The sequence below is a fragment of the Taudactylus pleione genome, unplaced genomic scaffold (assembly GCF_031769625.1).
Source record: "Taudactylus pleione unplaced genomic scaffold, aTauple2 ptg000454l, whole genome shotgun sequence".
NCBI classification, from domain to species: Eukaryota; Metazoa; Chordata; class Amphibia; order Anura; family Myobatrachidae; genus Taudactylus; species Taudactylus pleione.
The window spans coordinates 8,669,166-8,685,686 of NW_028284856.1; the positions used below are offsets into that span (position 1 = coordinate 8,669,166).

The 16,521-nt window shown below is 50.1% G+C and overlaps 1 protein-coding gene across 1 annotated transcript in view; it reads left to right on the forward strand.

The window, feature by feature from the left end:
• Nucleotides 1–16,521, forward strand: part of LOC148505413 (lamin-B2.L-like) — a 78,442-nt gene that overhangs the window by 37,974 nt on the left and 23,947 nt on the right. The window contains exons 4-8 of the mRNA XM_088448363.1: nucleotides 6,448–6,573; nucleotides 6,670–6,840; nucleotides 7,083–7,208; nucleotides 7,416–7,636; nucleotides 15,202–15,541. Of these exons, the coding sequence (XP_088304489.1) occupies nucleotides 6,448–6,573; nucleotides 6,670–6,840; nucleotides 7,083–7,208; nucleotides 7,416–7,636; nucleotides 15,202–15,541 (984 nt within the window). The remainder of the gene's footprint in view (nucleotides 1–6,447; nucleotides 6,574–6,669; nucleotides 6,841–7,082; nucleotides 7,209–7,415; nucleotides 7,637–15,201; nucleotides 15,542–16,521) is intronic.

Consider the following 16,521-nt stretch of genomic DNA (forward strand, 5'->3'; position numbering starts at 1 on the left):
AATGGCTACTCAACTAATATGTTCACTAAGGATTCATGTGACTCTTCGATATAATATCTTTCTACTTCAGGGTCCATAGGGTATCCACAGGATACCTTGGGTATAGGTGTGACGTCAGTCGCAGGGCACCAAAGAGTTAAGCTTTCAGCCTCCCAGGATGCACTAGGTCCCCTCCTATACCCCGCCCCCGGGCCAAGGCACCTCAGTTTTAGTTTGGTGCCGGGCCGGAGTCGGGTGCACCTGTTGGAGTGGGGGCTAGAAGAGCCCCTGAAGCTTTTTCTTCATGCAGCTGTGGCTGCACATCTGGATGAACAGCATGGACAGTCAGTCCTGACGTCCATGCTGTCTTCCCTACACCCCGCCGGTACCAGAACGCCGGTACTGATCCGGGGATGCTGGTGGGCGTCTGGGGTCACAGCTAGCGGTGACCCCAGATGCTCCGGACCATGGCCGGATTCAAGGGGGACAGAGGTAAGCAGCGGGGTCCCGCGGTGGGTCCCCGCTGATCACATGGTCCTAAGTCCCCAGGCAGGGGGCTCCCTGGGGACTGGCTGCAGCGTGGAGCCAGACAACCAACCTGCGCTTCCACTACCCCCTGTGACAGCGGACCGCAGCAGAGCGGTAGCGCTGCGGCGTCCCAGGGGTTAAATGCATGCCAGGGGAGCGCGCCTTCCCTGTCTCACAGCCGGCGCCTCCCCCGCTGCACACAGCCCTCTCTGCACTGTGCTGACTGGTCCTGTGTCAGCGCTCCTCCCCCAGGCCAGCTTCTCTCTGCTCCTCGGCGGCCATCTTCTCTGCAACGCATGGTGAACGCTGCTGGAAGTCTGGAAGGAAGCATCGTGGTCTGGGTCCCCCCGCATACCTCTCCTCCGCCGTGGCTCAGGTCTGTGTATGCAGCGCTGTGTCCTACCAGGCCCTGTGTCTGTGTAGTTGAGTGATCAGCGCTGTTAGTGCAGGAATTGTTATTTCTCTGCATTGTATGTGACTGTGCTAGCGCTGCCTGTAACTATTCTTCTCTAAACTGTCAGCTTTATTACTGTCCCTGTTCTTTCTGCTAAAGCCCTTGCGGTGCGGTGCTGCAGGGTGGTCTCTCGCCTATTTAATACTTAATTGGTGAGAGAGGTCACATACGTGGTGCCATCATGTCTGAAAGTGATTTTCCCCTCCGGCTACAGTGTACCACGTGCAAAGTACCGTTAGCGGAGGGGGAGGGTAGCGCGGAGGGCCTTTGCCGGCAGTGTTTGTCCATGGCGCGGCCTATTACGGTTACAGCACCGGTACAGGAGCCGCCCTGGGCTTGTTTCGCTCAGGCGTTAACAGCTTTAGTGGGCCAGTTAGCTCCGCAGCCCGCGTTTACTCCGATGGGTTTGTCCCAGCAGTCTGTGGTGTCGTCACCCATGCAGGGGTTCCCACGACAATTGGTGGTACCCCACAGTCTCCCTATTTCCCCGCTCCCGGGTTCTCAGGAGCCAGCGTGGGTTAACTCCCTGACGAGTTCTTTACAGCACTTGTCGGATGTGTTGCAAGGGGAGTCTGTGATGCGGCCTCATAAAAGGCCGGTGGCGTCTCTGTCCGCTCCTTATGAGGATGACGAAGGGACGTCTGATGATGGGAAGATTCTGGATCCTTACGATCAGGAACCTTTCCATACTAAGGACGCTGATGCTAAGTCCAAAGTATATATTCCTGGACTTATTCGGGCGGTCCGCACAGCCTTGGTGATTGAGGACGAAGTTCCCCCAGCGGCTAAATCTAAGTATGCCTTTTTCAAAGATGTGAAGGGCGATGCCACAGTCTTTCCTCTTTCGGGTCAGTTGGTGGACCATTTAGAGGAGGCGTGGAAACAACCTGGCAAAAGATACCAGCCGCAGAGACGCCTGGCGGTGGCTTATCCGTTCGCGGATAATTATTTTGCTAAGTGTGAATCCCCTCCACAGGTGGATTCTCACGTGACCCGTCTTGTCCGTAGTGCCACATTGCCGATGCCATCCATGTCCTCCCTTAAGGATGCTACGGACCGCAAGGTAGAAATCTGCCTGAAGTCCGCTTATTCCCTTGCAGGGGGGGCAGCACGGCCGGCTATGGCCATTTGCTGGGTTGCCAGAGCGATGGAGCGCTGGGCGGATTCATTAGAGGCTTCTTTTGAATCCGACTGTCCGGCCGAACAAGCGGAGTTGATTGGCAATCTCCGTGATTCGGCCACCTACATCAACGAGGCGGCTCTAGACATTAGTACTCTGGTGTCTAGAATTTCTTCAGCAGCGGTAGCTGCTCGTCGCACCTTGTGGCTGCGATCCTGGAAGGCGGACGCAGATCCAAGAAAGGTCTGGAAGCGTTGCCGTTTACCGAAGAAGTTCTCTTCGGTCCGGATCTGGATAAGATTGTGGCCACGCTGGCGGCAGCCAAATCTGCTTGTCTCCCGTCGGCCGCTGCTCCTTCTGGTTCTGGACCATCGTCCTTTCGGTCATCTAGGGCCCAGGGCAGGCCCAAACCACAGTCGTTTCCTCGACAGGCTGGCCCTAAGAAATCGGTCAAGCCCCGGAAACAGGCATGGAGTACCAGACGTCCGGCCCCCAAGCCAGATGACAAGCCTGCGGCCTGACGGTCCGGGTCTCCCCTTGGGGGATCCCAGGGTGGGAGGCCGCCTGCTGCAGTTCTCCCGGTGTTGGTCGTTCACTACGACAGACACTTGGATTCTGGAGGTGGTCTCTCACGGGTACGCCCTCTCCTTCCGGCACAGACCCCCGGCTCGATTCTTCACCACGGGTCTACCATCAGACCGGAACAAGGCTACGGAGCTGCGGAAGGTATTGCACACTATGCTCCAGGCTGGAGTTATAGTGCCTGTTCCATTCTCCCAGAGGGGCCAGGGTTTCTATTCAAATCTATTTTTGGTACAGAAACCCAATGGGTCATATCGTCCGATTCTCAACCTCAAAGCACTCAACAAGTCTTTGCGGGTCCCGAAGTTTCGGATGGAGACCCTACGGTCCATCATTCTGGCGCTGGAACCTGGGGACTACATGGTGTCATTGGACATACAGGACGCTATGGCGGTCATGGCGGCTTCTCTGCGGCTGCAAGGAGTCCGCATGTTGCCGTACTTGGACGACCTGTTATTGGTGGCAGGATCTCCAGAGCTCCTGTTACACCACTTGGACCTGACCATTGCACTGCTGCAACGGCACGGCTGGCTAATCAACTGGCAGAAGTCCACTCTAATCCCGTCTCGGAGGATTCTGCATCTTGGAGCCTTATTGGACTCGGGACAGCAAAGGATCTTCGTGACGGAGGACAAGATCTCTGCTTTACAGTCAAGGGTGCGCAGTTGTCTGCACAGCCGCCGGGTGTCCTTACACTCGGCGATGAGGTTACTGGGCTCCATGGTGTCTGTGTTCGACATGGTGGAATACGCCCAGTTTCACTCTAGACCTCTGCAGCACCTGATCCTGTCCAAGTGGAACGGGCTGCCTCAGTCTCTGAAGTTCCAGACGATTGTGCTCACCCCGGAGGTTCGCCTGTCCCTTGCGTGGTGGTTAAAGACGACCCACCTCAACAAGGGACGTCCGTTCTGGGTTCCAAATTGGGTCCTGTTGACAACGGACGCCAGTCTTCGGGGCTGGGGAGCAGTTTCGGGTCCACACTTGTTCCAGGGCAGGTGGACACCGACAGAAGCGGAGCTTCCAATAAATATCTTGGAACTCCGTGCGGTCTTCAATGCTCTCCTGCAGGCACAGCGGTTTCTCCAGGGTCACCCGGTGCAGGTCCAGTCGGACAATGCTACCACCGTGGCCTACATAAACAGGCAAGGAGGAACTCGCAGTCGGGCGGCTCTCGTAGAGGTCTCTCGGATCCTGGTTTGGGCGGAGCGCAATCTTCCGGCCATATCAGCGGTCTTCATCCCGGGAGTGCTAAATTGGGAGGCGGACTTTCTAAGTCGCCAGGACGTTCATCCAGGGGAATGGTCCCTGCACCCGGACGTTTTTCAACTACTGGTGGACAGGTGGGGTCTTCCAGAAATCGACCTCATGGCGTCCCGGCACAACAACAAGTTGCCGGTGTACGGGTCTCGCACAAGAGACGAAGGGGCGTCTCTGGTGGATGCTGTGGACGTTCAGGTTCGCATACCTGTTCCCTCCGGTCTCCCTTCTTCCACGGGTAATCCGGAAATTCAAACAGGAAGGAGGGACGCTCCTGTTGATAGCTCCCGCGTGGCCCAGACGGCACTGGTTCTCAGACCTTCAGGGTCTGTCCGTGGACAGTCCTCTGCGGTTGCCGCTACGACCGGACCTTCTGTCTCAGGGTCCTTGTCTTCACCCGGACCTGACTCGGCTGTCTTTGGCGGCGTGGCTGTTGAGACGGCCATGCTGAGGTCCTGGGGGTTTGCCAGCTCTGTGGTGCGTACCATGTTACGAGCTCGGAAACCGTCTTCCGCGAGGATATACCATCGCGTGTGGCATACGTTCTTCCAGTGGTGTCGACCGAGAGGTTATGCACCGCGGGAGTTTCGTCTGTCTCGGATTCTCGCCTTCCTGCAAGCGGGACTAGATCATGGGCTTCGCCTTGCTTCTTTGAAGGTACAGGTTTCGGTCCTGTCTGTCTGGTTTCACCGTAGGATTGCTACAATCCCGGATGTGCGCACCTTTATGCAAGGTGTTCTCCGTATTCAGCCGCCCTTTGTTCCACCTGTGGCGCCTTGGGATTTGGCTGTGGTCCTGAGGGCTCTCCAAGGACCGCCGTTTGAACCACTGGGCTCAGTGGATATTAAATGGCTAACAGCTAAGACTGTTTTCCTTCTGGCCGTTGCTTCAGCCAGACGTGTTTCTGAGTTAGGGGCTCTTTCTTGTAGACCCCCTTTCTTGGTTTTTCATGGGAACAGGGCAGTGCTCCGCACTCGGCCCGAGTTTCTTCCCAAAGTTGTTTCCCAGTTTCATGTTAACGAGGAAATAGTTGTTCCGGCCTTTAACTCACCGGGTCTTTCCGTGGGTGAGGCCTCTTTGGATGTTGTGCGGGCCTTAAGGACTTATGTTGACCGCACTTCTTTGTTTAGGAAGTCGGACGCTTTGTTGTCCTCTATGGCTTCTGTAAAAAGGGTTGGCCTGCTTCAAAGCAAACTTTGGCAGCCTGGATCCGTATGGCTATTTCTGAAGCTTATCTTCATGAAGGCCTACCGGTCCCTCCTTCTCTGAAGGCTCATTCCACTAGGTCTGTGGGTCCTTCGTGGGCAGCTCGACGTGGTGCCTCGGCAGTTCAGATCTGCAAGGCTGCTACGTGGTCTTCTGTCCATACCTTCGTGAGGTATTACAGGTTTGACACCTTCGCCTCTCAGGATGCTTCCTTCGGGCGGCGGATTCTCCTTTCTGCACAGGAGCGTCCCCACCCTTAAAGGATACTGCTTTGGGACATCCCCAAGGTATCCTGTGGATACCCTATGGACCCTGAAGTAGAAAATATGAGATATGGTAAGAACTTACCCTTGTTATCTCTATTTCTACGAAGTCCATAGGGTTCCACAGGACTCCCGCCCTGTCGCACCTGTGCTGCAGATGGGCTTTGCTCTGGTCACCGGTTTTCCGTCTCCCTCTGGTGAGAATGTGATTCTTGTATGTGTCCAGATCTTTGTTCTCTCTCTTCCTTCTCCTCCTCCGGCCTATGGCTTGGTAACTAACTGAGGTGCCTTGGCCCGGGGGCGGGGTATGGGAGGGGACCTAGTGCATCCTGGGAGGCTGAAAGCTTAACTCTTTGGTGCCCTGCGACTGACGTCACACCTATACCCAAGGTATCCTGTGGAACCCTATGGACTTCGTAGAAATAGAGATAACAAGGGTAAGTTCTTACCATATCTCATATTTTAGTGCTGGACGTGACCTATTCTAATCAAAATGGCCATTAGAATCTCCCCCTATATGTTTGTCTGCTGCCCTTAGTAGGGGAGTTTGGGAACCCCAAATACATCGATAAAATTGACAGACTGATATATCAAATATTTTAATAAATTCTCAGCCCAATTAGAAAATCAATAAACATTAATAACTATAAATTTACAAGGAAGCTATACTATGTTTTAATCATCCTGGAAATATCACAATAACTAGAGTGAATATATCAATGTGAACCCAAAGACCCAATACATTTCTAATAAGGCACTCATAAACAATATAGATCATGATTAGTCGCTCACACACTTGTTACGTGGGTTAAAGCAGGTAGTACAGTATTAATTCACTCACTGAAGAAATGCTTGTAACCATAGGGCTCTTTTGGAATATTGCAAGCTTGCTTATCGGCAGGTTATTTAAAAGGTCAATCTAATTGAAATGTATACACATTGGCTAAATAAAAACATGCTCACAGTTTATACAGTCACTTGTACAGTGTTGGGTAAATGTTACATTACTCCTGTAAAATGTATTGCACGTGAATGGACTAAGTATGGTGCTTTAACAGGCTGAAGATTCTCATGCTGTTGCTAAGAAGCAACTGGAAAAGGAGACTTTGATGCGTATTGACTCTGAGAATCGCTGCCAGAGTCTGAGGGAGGAGCTGGAGTTCAGGAAGAATGTACACGAGGAGGTGGGACCATTTCTACACCTTTCCTGTTACTACATGCAATGGTTATAGACCATCAGGGGCCATTCCTGTATCGTAATTTCATGTTACTATCTGCAGGAATTCCGAGAGACCAGGAAGCGTCATGAGCGCAGTTTAGTAGAAGTAGACAAAGGCCAAAAGTATGACTATGAGTCCAAACTGGCACAGGCTCTGGATGAGCTGAGGAAACAGCATGATGAACAAGTTAATATGTACAGAGAAGAGCTGGAGCTGACATACCAGGCAAAGGTATTATTTTTGTTTTTTTTACATTATACATATTGTTTGTTACATTACCTCTGCACCCACACAAATGTATCCATCTGGAAAACCACTGGTGAAAAGGAATCCTATGCAAAAGGCAAAATGTAGATTTCAAAGCATGTATGATGTTTATATACAACTCTTGTGTTTACAGCAGTAAGTAAGAGCTAAAACCTTTCTTCTTGTAGAGGTTTCCGTGTGGTTAGATATCTCTTTACTCATTGCAGTTGGACAACATCAAGCGTTCTTCGGATTACAATGACCAGGCTGCAGACGTAGCTCGTGAGGAGCTGTCTGAGGCACGAATGAGGATGGAGACTCTCAGTTACCAGCTGACCGGTCTTCAGAAACAGGTACAGCCCAGGAAAGAACACGCTTTTGTTTTTTATGCTGTTCTTATTCTCATTTATTATTGTTAGTTTGTTTTATGGGGCTTATATATATATTATCTAATAGTAAATGAGGTTATATTTTAACATTGCTCAGTTTTTCTTTGGTATTTATAGGCAGTTCTGCTGCTGAATATACAGTTTCTGACTTTTATAATATGTTCATTTCAGCTGAATGCAGCAGAGGACCGCATACGTGAATTGGAGGATTTAGTATCCAGTGACCGTGACAAATACCGCCGACTGCTGGACCATAAGGAGAGTGAAATAGCAGCACTGAGGGACCATATACAGCAGCAGCTGACTGAATATCAGGAATTGCTAGATGTGAAATTTGCTCTAGACATGGAGATAAATGCTTACCGCAAGCTGCTGGAAGGAGAAGAGGAGAGGTAAAGAGTTTTCAGTCAGTGGTGACTTTAATGGTGTACCCATAAACCCAACAAGTCAATACACAAAGTACTGGTATGTGTGTGTTTTTAAAGCTGAAAGGGATTTAACTGCACGTAATTACCTTATTTGTATTTAATGTACTGATACTTTAGTTACTTTTCAAATATGTTTAGTTTGTAGACAACAGATTTTTTTTCATGAGAAAATACACCATTAATCAAAAACTGAAGCCCTGACCACAGATTCATGTGGTGCCATTGCTATAATGAACACAAATTGAGGATATTCTATAGTAAATAGCAATACTACAATACATTTTTCAGGTTATGATTTTAGGCTTTAATATAAAAACATTAAAAATAACACTGAGCTGCATGAATTCTAGTTGCTTGGTGACTGGCGTAGGGCCATTAAGCCGAACAACACAGAAATCTTCCTTTTTTTAAGAAAACCTAGATTACACTAGTTATAAATGCTGGTACTGTAGGGACTAGGAGTAGATGCTGGTTTCCAGTGTGACCAGCCAGCTGTAGAGAGGACACAGGCAGGTGTGTAGGGTAATTGATGTTGATATGTGGAGTCTCTGGTGCTGGTATAATGTGTTGGGCACCATCTGACGTGTTCGGTCACTGGTATATGACGGCTCTGTTTATGCTGCAGATAAATTCCAAAGTTATTTAATGGATTAAATTGTGTTTTTAGCGATAATTCTCGACACCAGACTGCCTTTCAATTGTAACAGATGAGCACATCTTGCATTAAGCAGTGTGGCCTACTTTAAGAGAGGTCGTATAACATATGAGAAGAATAAAGAAACAATGGGTAGCGCTACTAAGAGTCCCTTTGAATCCAAAATTTTGTACTCAATATTCACTGTCTATAAACACTTCAGCTGCTGCACAAAGAAACCAGGTAGTGTCCTGGTGTGATATAGAACTTTCTACTTCAGGGTCCATAGGGGGTCCACAGGGTTGACCTTTGGGTATAGGTTGGGAACCAAATCCGGGCACCACGCAGTTAAATCGCTTAGCTCCCAGGATGCACTTGGGACCACTCTCCCTATAACCCCACCCCCAAGCCAGAGGCACCTCAGTTTAAGTTGGTGCCCGGCCGGAGTCTGGTCACCGTTTAGTGCAGTGGGGAGCTGATTAGCAGCCCCTAAGCTTTATTTTTTCTAAAGGACAACGTTTTTTATTTTTACTTTGGATTCTTCAGAGCGGCAGCGTCAGACTGTCCATAGGACGTCTAAGCTGCCGCTCCGTCACCCCGCTGGCGCTGAGACGCCAGTACAGATCTGGGGATCTCAGCGGGACCCCAGAGTCTGTACTAGCCGGACTCTGCGGGCGCCCAGGACTGCTGCTGGATCCACGGGGAGCAGGTAAGGCGCGGGTCACCGGTTGCGGTGATCCGCGCATTTGAAATGCAGTCCTGTGCCTCCGGTCTCTGGGGACAGACCGGAGGCGCCGGCAGTGGCGGCGGGCCCCCCATACCCCGTGTGTCCACTAGACCACCAGGGACTTAGTGTTCGGTGTAGGGAGCCGGCGTCCCGGGGGTTAATAGCCGGCCAGGGGAGGCAGCCTTCCCTGTTACAGCGGCTCCTCCCCTCAGCTCAGCGCGCCATTCAGTAGCTATAGTCTGGCGTCGCTGAGCTGCTTCCTGCACGGGCCACGCTTCTTCTGAGGTCTCCAGCGGCCATTTCTTTGCGGTGCAGCAGAAATCTCCGGCGATGGCAGTTGGTCCTGTCCCCCTGCGTACCTCACCATCAGGTCAGTGTACACAGTGCTGTAGCCTTCCCAGACACTGAATCTGGGTAAGTTGCATGCAGTGTAATAGTGCAGTATATTATATGACATGTTTATGTATATATGTGTATATCTGCATTGTATGTGACTTATGCTAGTGCTGACTGTACTTTATTCTCTCACCTGTCAGTGTATATCTATCCCTTTTCCTTATCTGCCCTAATACAGCTGTGGTTGGGGTGGTTCTGAGACCTCACATTTATATACTTGTTAATATTTGTGAGGTTTGTCACATACTGTTGCGTGCTGCACGTTGCCATATTTTGAGTGGAACTGTGTGTTGCATACGCTGAAAATGGGTCCCTGCAGCTAATTTTTAGTATCAGTCAGGACCAGTATAGCGCTGCTTGATCGCAAGGCTTGGTCAGATATGTCTGACCAGGAGATAGAGCGTTATACTGCACCCATTTTTACTATCCTGCAAGCCATGTGCTGCAGGTGTTAGTGCGGAGGATTTAACTCTTAAAGGGTTCTGTGTGGAGTCATCTGGTGCCAGCCCCTTTCACGACCCCCTTGGGCAGTTTGTTTTCTCGGGATCCTCTCGATTGCGGATCTCCGGGTGGGCCCTGTTGTTGTACCTCACTTGGGGTTACTTCACCATACTGCCCTTTTTCATCTCAGGGTATCTCGCAGTTTCTTGCACTCTTCCCCTGTGACACAGACTATCGCTCCCTGCAGGGGTTTTTCGAGTATATGAATTCTCCCTGGTGTCACAATAGTTTGTCATGCCCCTTACAGGGATTACCACAACAGCCACCCTGGGTGGATGTCGTTTTTCTACGAAACGCAATTTGGCGTGGTTGACGCCCTGTGGTTACTTCCTAGTTGGCTCTGCCGTGAACTGGATACTGTTTTGGGCTCTTTCCCTCTTACACGGGGGGGAAGCCTATTTCAAGTATTATTATCCCTGCTTTAGGGCTGGTAGCAGGTCCATTCTGGTTAGAGTGAATGTTGATCTGCACCTGTATCATACACCCTCAGTATTACGTGCCTTCTGGTTCCCTTTTGCTGACTAGCGGGTGGATCGCATGGCTGGACTCTGGCTGTTGCCAGATATGAGGTATTACAACAGTGTTTGGCCTCCTGTCCCAAATTCCCTGAGGGTCATCACGAGCCCCTCCTGGGGTGGATGGGCATGTTACTCGTCGGATTACAGACGTTACTACGCATCCCATTCCTGCGTGGTCGGATTCTTCTGATCCGTAGGTGGTAACTCTGCCTGAAATCAGTATACTCGCTTTCAGGGGTTGTTACCCATCCTACCATGGCTATAGCATGGTTGGTTAATACTATTGCATACAGAGCTGATGCATTTGTAATGTTTTTTCCCCTCCAACACGTCTGGGGTTCAAATGTATTTGGTCGCTCACATAATATATGCAGTTGTCATAGGTGGACATGCCTATATTGGATATCAGTCTCCTAACTTTCAGAGTTCCGGCTGCGACGGTATCCTCCGTAATACCCTATGGCTGTGCTCTGGGAATGCAGAGGTGCAGATACCATCTATAGGGTAGATCTTGTTGGGTCCTGACCTTGACAGTGGCAGTACAAATTTCCCACCTTCAGCTATGCCCACTACAGGGCCTCAGACTAAGTCTATTAAGTCTTTTTGTCCTCTGGGTCAGCCTAAAGGTCTATTTCTTCATAGACTGTCGGCCTTTACAAGGGCCGACATATCCAGTACCGAGCAGGCCTGGACTTCCAGCCGATCCTGCTTCTGAACCTACGGTTATATCGTCAGCCTGACGAGACAAGCCTACCACTGGGAGATGGCGATTTTCTCAGTTCGCCCGGTACTAGTGTCTAGTTTCCGCGGCTATGTGGGTAGGAGGGTATGCCCTCTCTTTGCTCAGGCGGCCTATTTCCATGTGATGGTACGCAGGCCCTTATTCGGACCCGAACAGGGCCTTACAAATCCAGAAAGCTATACAGTTGTTGCGGTAAGCGGAGCTAATTGGGCCATCCCCACTTTCTCAGTGAGAGACTGGTTGTTCTGCTTTCTTTCTGGTGCGGTGGCTGAATGGTCCTCTTTGGCCTATTCTCTGTCTCAATTCCCTGAACCAGTTCCTAAAGCTACCTGGGCTCAGGAGGCAATCCCTATGCTCCATCATACTATGTTTGGAACCTGAGGACTTTATGGTATCACTGGATATACAGGACGCGTGCCTACGGGTACTTACAGAGACCTTGCCTCAGCATGGACTGAGGTTTGCTGTATCACAGCACTTACGATTTTTCGGGCTCTGCCTGTTGGGACTGTCCTCAGCCCCACAGAGGTTTACCAGCGTTTTGGATTTTCTGACAGTTCTTCTGTTCAGTATATCCCAATGCTCCTGTACCTGGATGGCCTCCTGCACTTAGCAGGATCACCTGGGTACTTTACAGCCGAGTCAGGTTGACTGTGGCTTCTTCAGGGTGCAGACGTTTAATCAGTGGGGAAAAAGTCCTCCCTGCATCCCTCTCTGGTATTCTTCACCTAGGAGCCCTGCTGGATTCTCAGAATCTGAGAATTCTTCTGGTGTAAGACGGCATCTCCACTCTTCCATTAGGAGTACATGGATGTCTGCGCAGTCGACATATGTCTTTACACTCTGGGATGCATGGTCCACTATTCAGTGTCTGCCTTTGGAAGGGTGGAATGGGCTTAGTTCCATTCCAGGCCTTTCCATAATTGGCTTATCTCCAGATGGAACAAGTTTTTTCTGTCTGCTCACTGTTCAAACGATGATGCTCTCCCCGGAGGCAAGTCGGTCCCTTTTCGGGTGACTATGGCCATCTCGTCCTGGGTATTCTTTGCTAAGGACAGTGTCTGGTTCGCATCCATTTCAGTGCAGTTGGATGTCTGTCGATTCCACCCTGTCAATTAACTTGTTGGAACTTTAGCCTGTCTTGGGCCTTCACTCTGGCATAGCCCTTGTTTCCTGGTGAACCTGAAAAAGTTCAGTCCGACAGGGTCAGAACAGTGGCTTCCTTTTTAGCAATACTGTTCGTTGGGTGGCAATGTCAGGTATGTCGTACATTCGGACATTGTCTGAGGGTCTCCTCCCTACCATCTCGACAGTGTTCATTTCAGGTGCTCTCCATTGGGAAGCGGGAGTCCTCAGCCGTCACGACGTGCATCCCGGGGACTAGTCTCTTCCCCAAGAGAGGTTTCATCTCCTGGTGAGCAGAGGGGGGGGGGGGGGCCCTCCTGAAGTGACCCTCATGGCCTTCTGACTCTATCACACTATGGTGTTACAGTCCAACTCTGGGGATTCTGAAGCAACCTTCAGTGACTTTGTCGGTGAAGTGGTTCTTCCAATTTGTGTACCTGTGTTCTCCGGTCTCCATTCTTCCTCGAGGGAAGTGTTTCAATCGAGACGGAGATGCTTTCCTGCTGGGGGCTCCTGATTGCCCCAGATGTCAGGGGTACTTGGTTTTTCGGAGTCTCTCCATCGATACTCCATTCCTGATGCTTCACTGCCCAGACCTGTTGTCTCAGGGTCCTGGGGTTTGCCTTGGACCTGGGTCGTTTGTCTTTGACTGCGTCCCTACAGTGGTCTTACGGCTTCCCTGGCTTTGTCATTGTTGGAATGATTAGAGCACATGGATCAGCTTTTGCTGGGACCTACCACAAGCTGTGGCAGCCATAATTCTTATGGTATTATACCTGTCGATACGATCCTCTGGTGTTGAGGATTTCCAGATATTCTGGCATTCCTTCCGGCTGGCTTGGGTTTCACCCTCGGCCTGGCCTTCCTGACAGTGCGGATCTCTACACTGTCAGTATGATTAAGATATGGAATTGCTCCGCTCTGGTATCCAGTTCATCCTTTGGAGTGTTTTCTGGATTATGCCTCCATTTGTCCTCCCTAGGGACTCCTTGGGAGTTAGTAGTGGTTCTTCGTTAACTCCGGGGAAAGTTAATGGAACCGCGGGTTGTGATAGCCATTACATGGTCTATTGCTTTGGCTTTCTCTCAGGGAGTTTATATCAGCCAGGTGAGTGTCGGAATTGGGAGCGTTCTCATGTGGCTCCCTCTTCTGGAGGGCATCTTGTCAGGGTGTGAGTTGCTCTCACCCTGTGTTTCTTCTTAGTGATTTTTAGGTTCCATATTATTCTGGAACTTATGGTGCGGCCATTCAGTCCCCAGTCCTCTCGGCTGGTGTGGCCTCATTGACTGTGGTCCGGCCTCTGTGGATTTATGTGATCCGTTCAAGTTCCTGACGGAAATCGGACTCCTTATTGGTGGTCTGAGATTTCTGGTTTTAACAGGAAAGGATGGCTGGCCTGTGGCCAAACGTTGGCTGGATGGCCTCGTATGTCTTCTTCAGGGGCCTACCCATGGGTAGGCCTTTCTGTTGTTGATGCTTGTTTTTCCTCGGGCCATGTAACCCTCGTGGGTGGCGCCTTGGCTGTTTTGCCTTGCTAGGTGGCCACGTGGTCTTCTGTCCACACCTTTTTAAGGTTCTGGGCATTGGTTTCCTTTGCCTCTCAGATGCTTCCTTTTTGGCGGCGGATTCTCCTCTCAGCACAGGAGCGTCCCCTACCTTGGTTGAACTGCTTTGGGACATCCCCAAGGTCAACCCTGTGGACCCCCTATGGACCCTGAAGTAGAAAACAAGAGATATGGTAAGAACTTACCTTTGTTATCTGTTTCTACGAAGTCCACAGGGCGCCCGCCCTGACGCACCTGGCTTCAAATGGGCTGTGTGGCTGGTCACCGGTTTTCCGTCTCCCATTTCTGTGAGTATGGTTATCGAGTGTTCCAGTATTCTCTCTCTTTTTCTCTCTTCCTCCGGCCTTTGGCTACTTACAAACTGAGGTGCCTCTGGCTTGGGGGTGGGGTTATAGGGAGAGTGGACCCAAGTGCATCCTGGGAGCTAAAAGCTTTAACTGCGTGGTGCCCGGATTTGGTTCCCAACCTATACCCCAAGGTCAACCCTGTGGACCCTATGGACTTCGTAGAAACAGAGATAACAAAGGTAAGTTCTTACCATATCTCTTGTTATTAACCACAAAAGAATACAGCAGCGCTTGGAGTGTTCAGTCAATGAAAAGTACTTTAATTCTTAGGTACTATATACAGATGCTAGTAATAACCAGTGTAGAATTAACATTAAAATAATACATTTCCTTATTGAATAAAAAGAGGAAAAATCCCCACATGAAAAAACATAAAAATCATAGTGTCCTTGGGACGCCTCCAATTTGTCACACCTGGGGCTTCCACAGGTGCTGGGCTTACCCCAAACACTCCCCTCTAGGTGTAGAGATGCCTTGCGTATGTTCAATTGGCAGTGATCTGTCACCGCAACTTTTCCCATCCTCGGGACACTGTCCTGTGTGTAGGGAAAGCAAGGCTCCGCATAAAGGGCAGGGCGCATTTTGCCATTTTAAAATCGAGGAAGGTGCAGCGCCCCGCTAATACAAGATAGTGGGAACACTATTAGAATTATGCAATTTCTGTAAAACTCATTACTGGAGAAATATTTGTCTATTTTCAGAGTGACATTTTTACAAATGATTCACACACTTGCACATTGTACCCTAGATGTGTCTGGGCAAATCTTAAGATGTTCACGGGTTGTTTATTTTTTTTTTTCGTTAGAGAGACTTGAAATCTTTGTATAAATTATTTTTAAATGTTGTAATAGCATATAAACTATTTTGACCACCCATGTTTTATGGCTACTGTAGCGATGCATAAAGTAAGAATTACTTTGCTTTGCAAAATGCTAGAACTACTTTTAAATACTGACTTGTGTTTCAATTTAAAGGTTGAAATTGTCACCAAGTCCACAATCTCGTGTTACAGTGTCACGAGCTACATCCAGCAGCAGCTCCTCTACCACCCGCCAATCTCGTAGCAAGAGGAAACGTGTTGAAGCTGAAGAAAGTGAAGAAGGTGGCAACATTCAGACTTCTGGTAGCTGGAGTAGGATCTCCTCACGTGGTTCAAGCAGTGCTGGTGGAGTAGAGGGCTCTGGCATCACTAGTGGACGAAGTAGTACTAGTAAATTTCATATATCGCAGCAGTCAAGTGCTACTGGTAGCATCACTATAGAGGAGATTGATCTGGAGGGAAAGTATATTCACCTGAAAAATAATTCTGACAAGGTGAGTGCCCAGACAGAACATATCAGCATTTTATTGCACATTATTTTCATATTTGTAGATTAAAACCTCAGCATAGTGTTTCTTCTAGGGTTGGTAATAGGCAGAGCGTCTCTCATTGAAGAACACTACTCTGCGCATGCCTGAAAAAGGGGCATGGTCACTAGAAAAGGGCATGACCGTGAGACGCAGTTGCCCCCCAAGCTTTCCCCGCAGTGTGAATTGATGCCATGCTCATTGCCATTGATTGTTTCACCTGAACTCCCGCAGTGGATCATGTTATTGTGGCCCTTCCCCCTGCTTCACAAGGCGGGGCCACGATGTGGTTAAACCCCCAATGCCACGGCAAGTTCCTACCACGCCCCCCCAAGTGTGCTACAACGTGTGTTAACCTGTAGCATGTAACACCATATGGCTGTTTTTCTTCTCATAGGGGTGTATCCGATTGGGCCCGATAACCCGTTTTTCTACTTCAGGGTCCATAGGGGTCCACAGGGTTGACCTTGGGGTATAGCTGGATCTGGATCCACGGGCACCACGCAGTTAAAGCTTTGCTGCTCCCAGGATGCACTTGGGGTCCGTCCTCCTCTATACCACGCCCCCGACCACAGGCACCTCAGTTTTAGTTGGTGCCCGGCCGGAGTCGGGTCACCCTGTCGCAGTGGGGCTGCAGGAGCAGCCCCTAAGCTTTATTTTAAGAGACATTTTTTATTTTTTTCTACTTTTTTTACACTTTTAGAGCGGCAGCATCAGACTGTCCTTTAGGACGTCCACGCTGCCGCTCCTTCTCCCCGCTGGCGCCGCGACGCCAGTACAGCCTGTACTAGCCGGGCTCTGGGGACTCCCTTGACTGCTGCCGGACGCGACGGGGATCAGGTAAGCCGCGGGTTATGCAGTCAGAAGCCTCCGGTGTCTGGGGACAGACCGGAGGCGCTAGCGGCGGCGGGCTCCCCCTCTATTGAGGAATACCCCGCGTGTTTGCT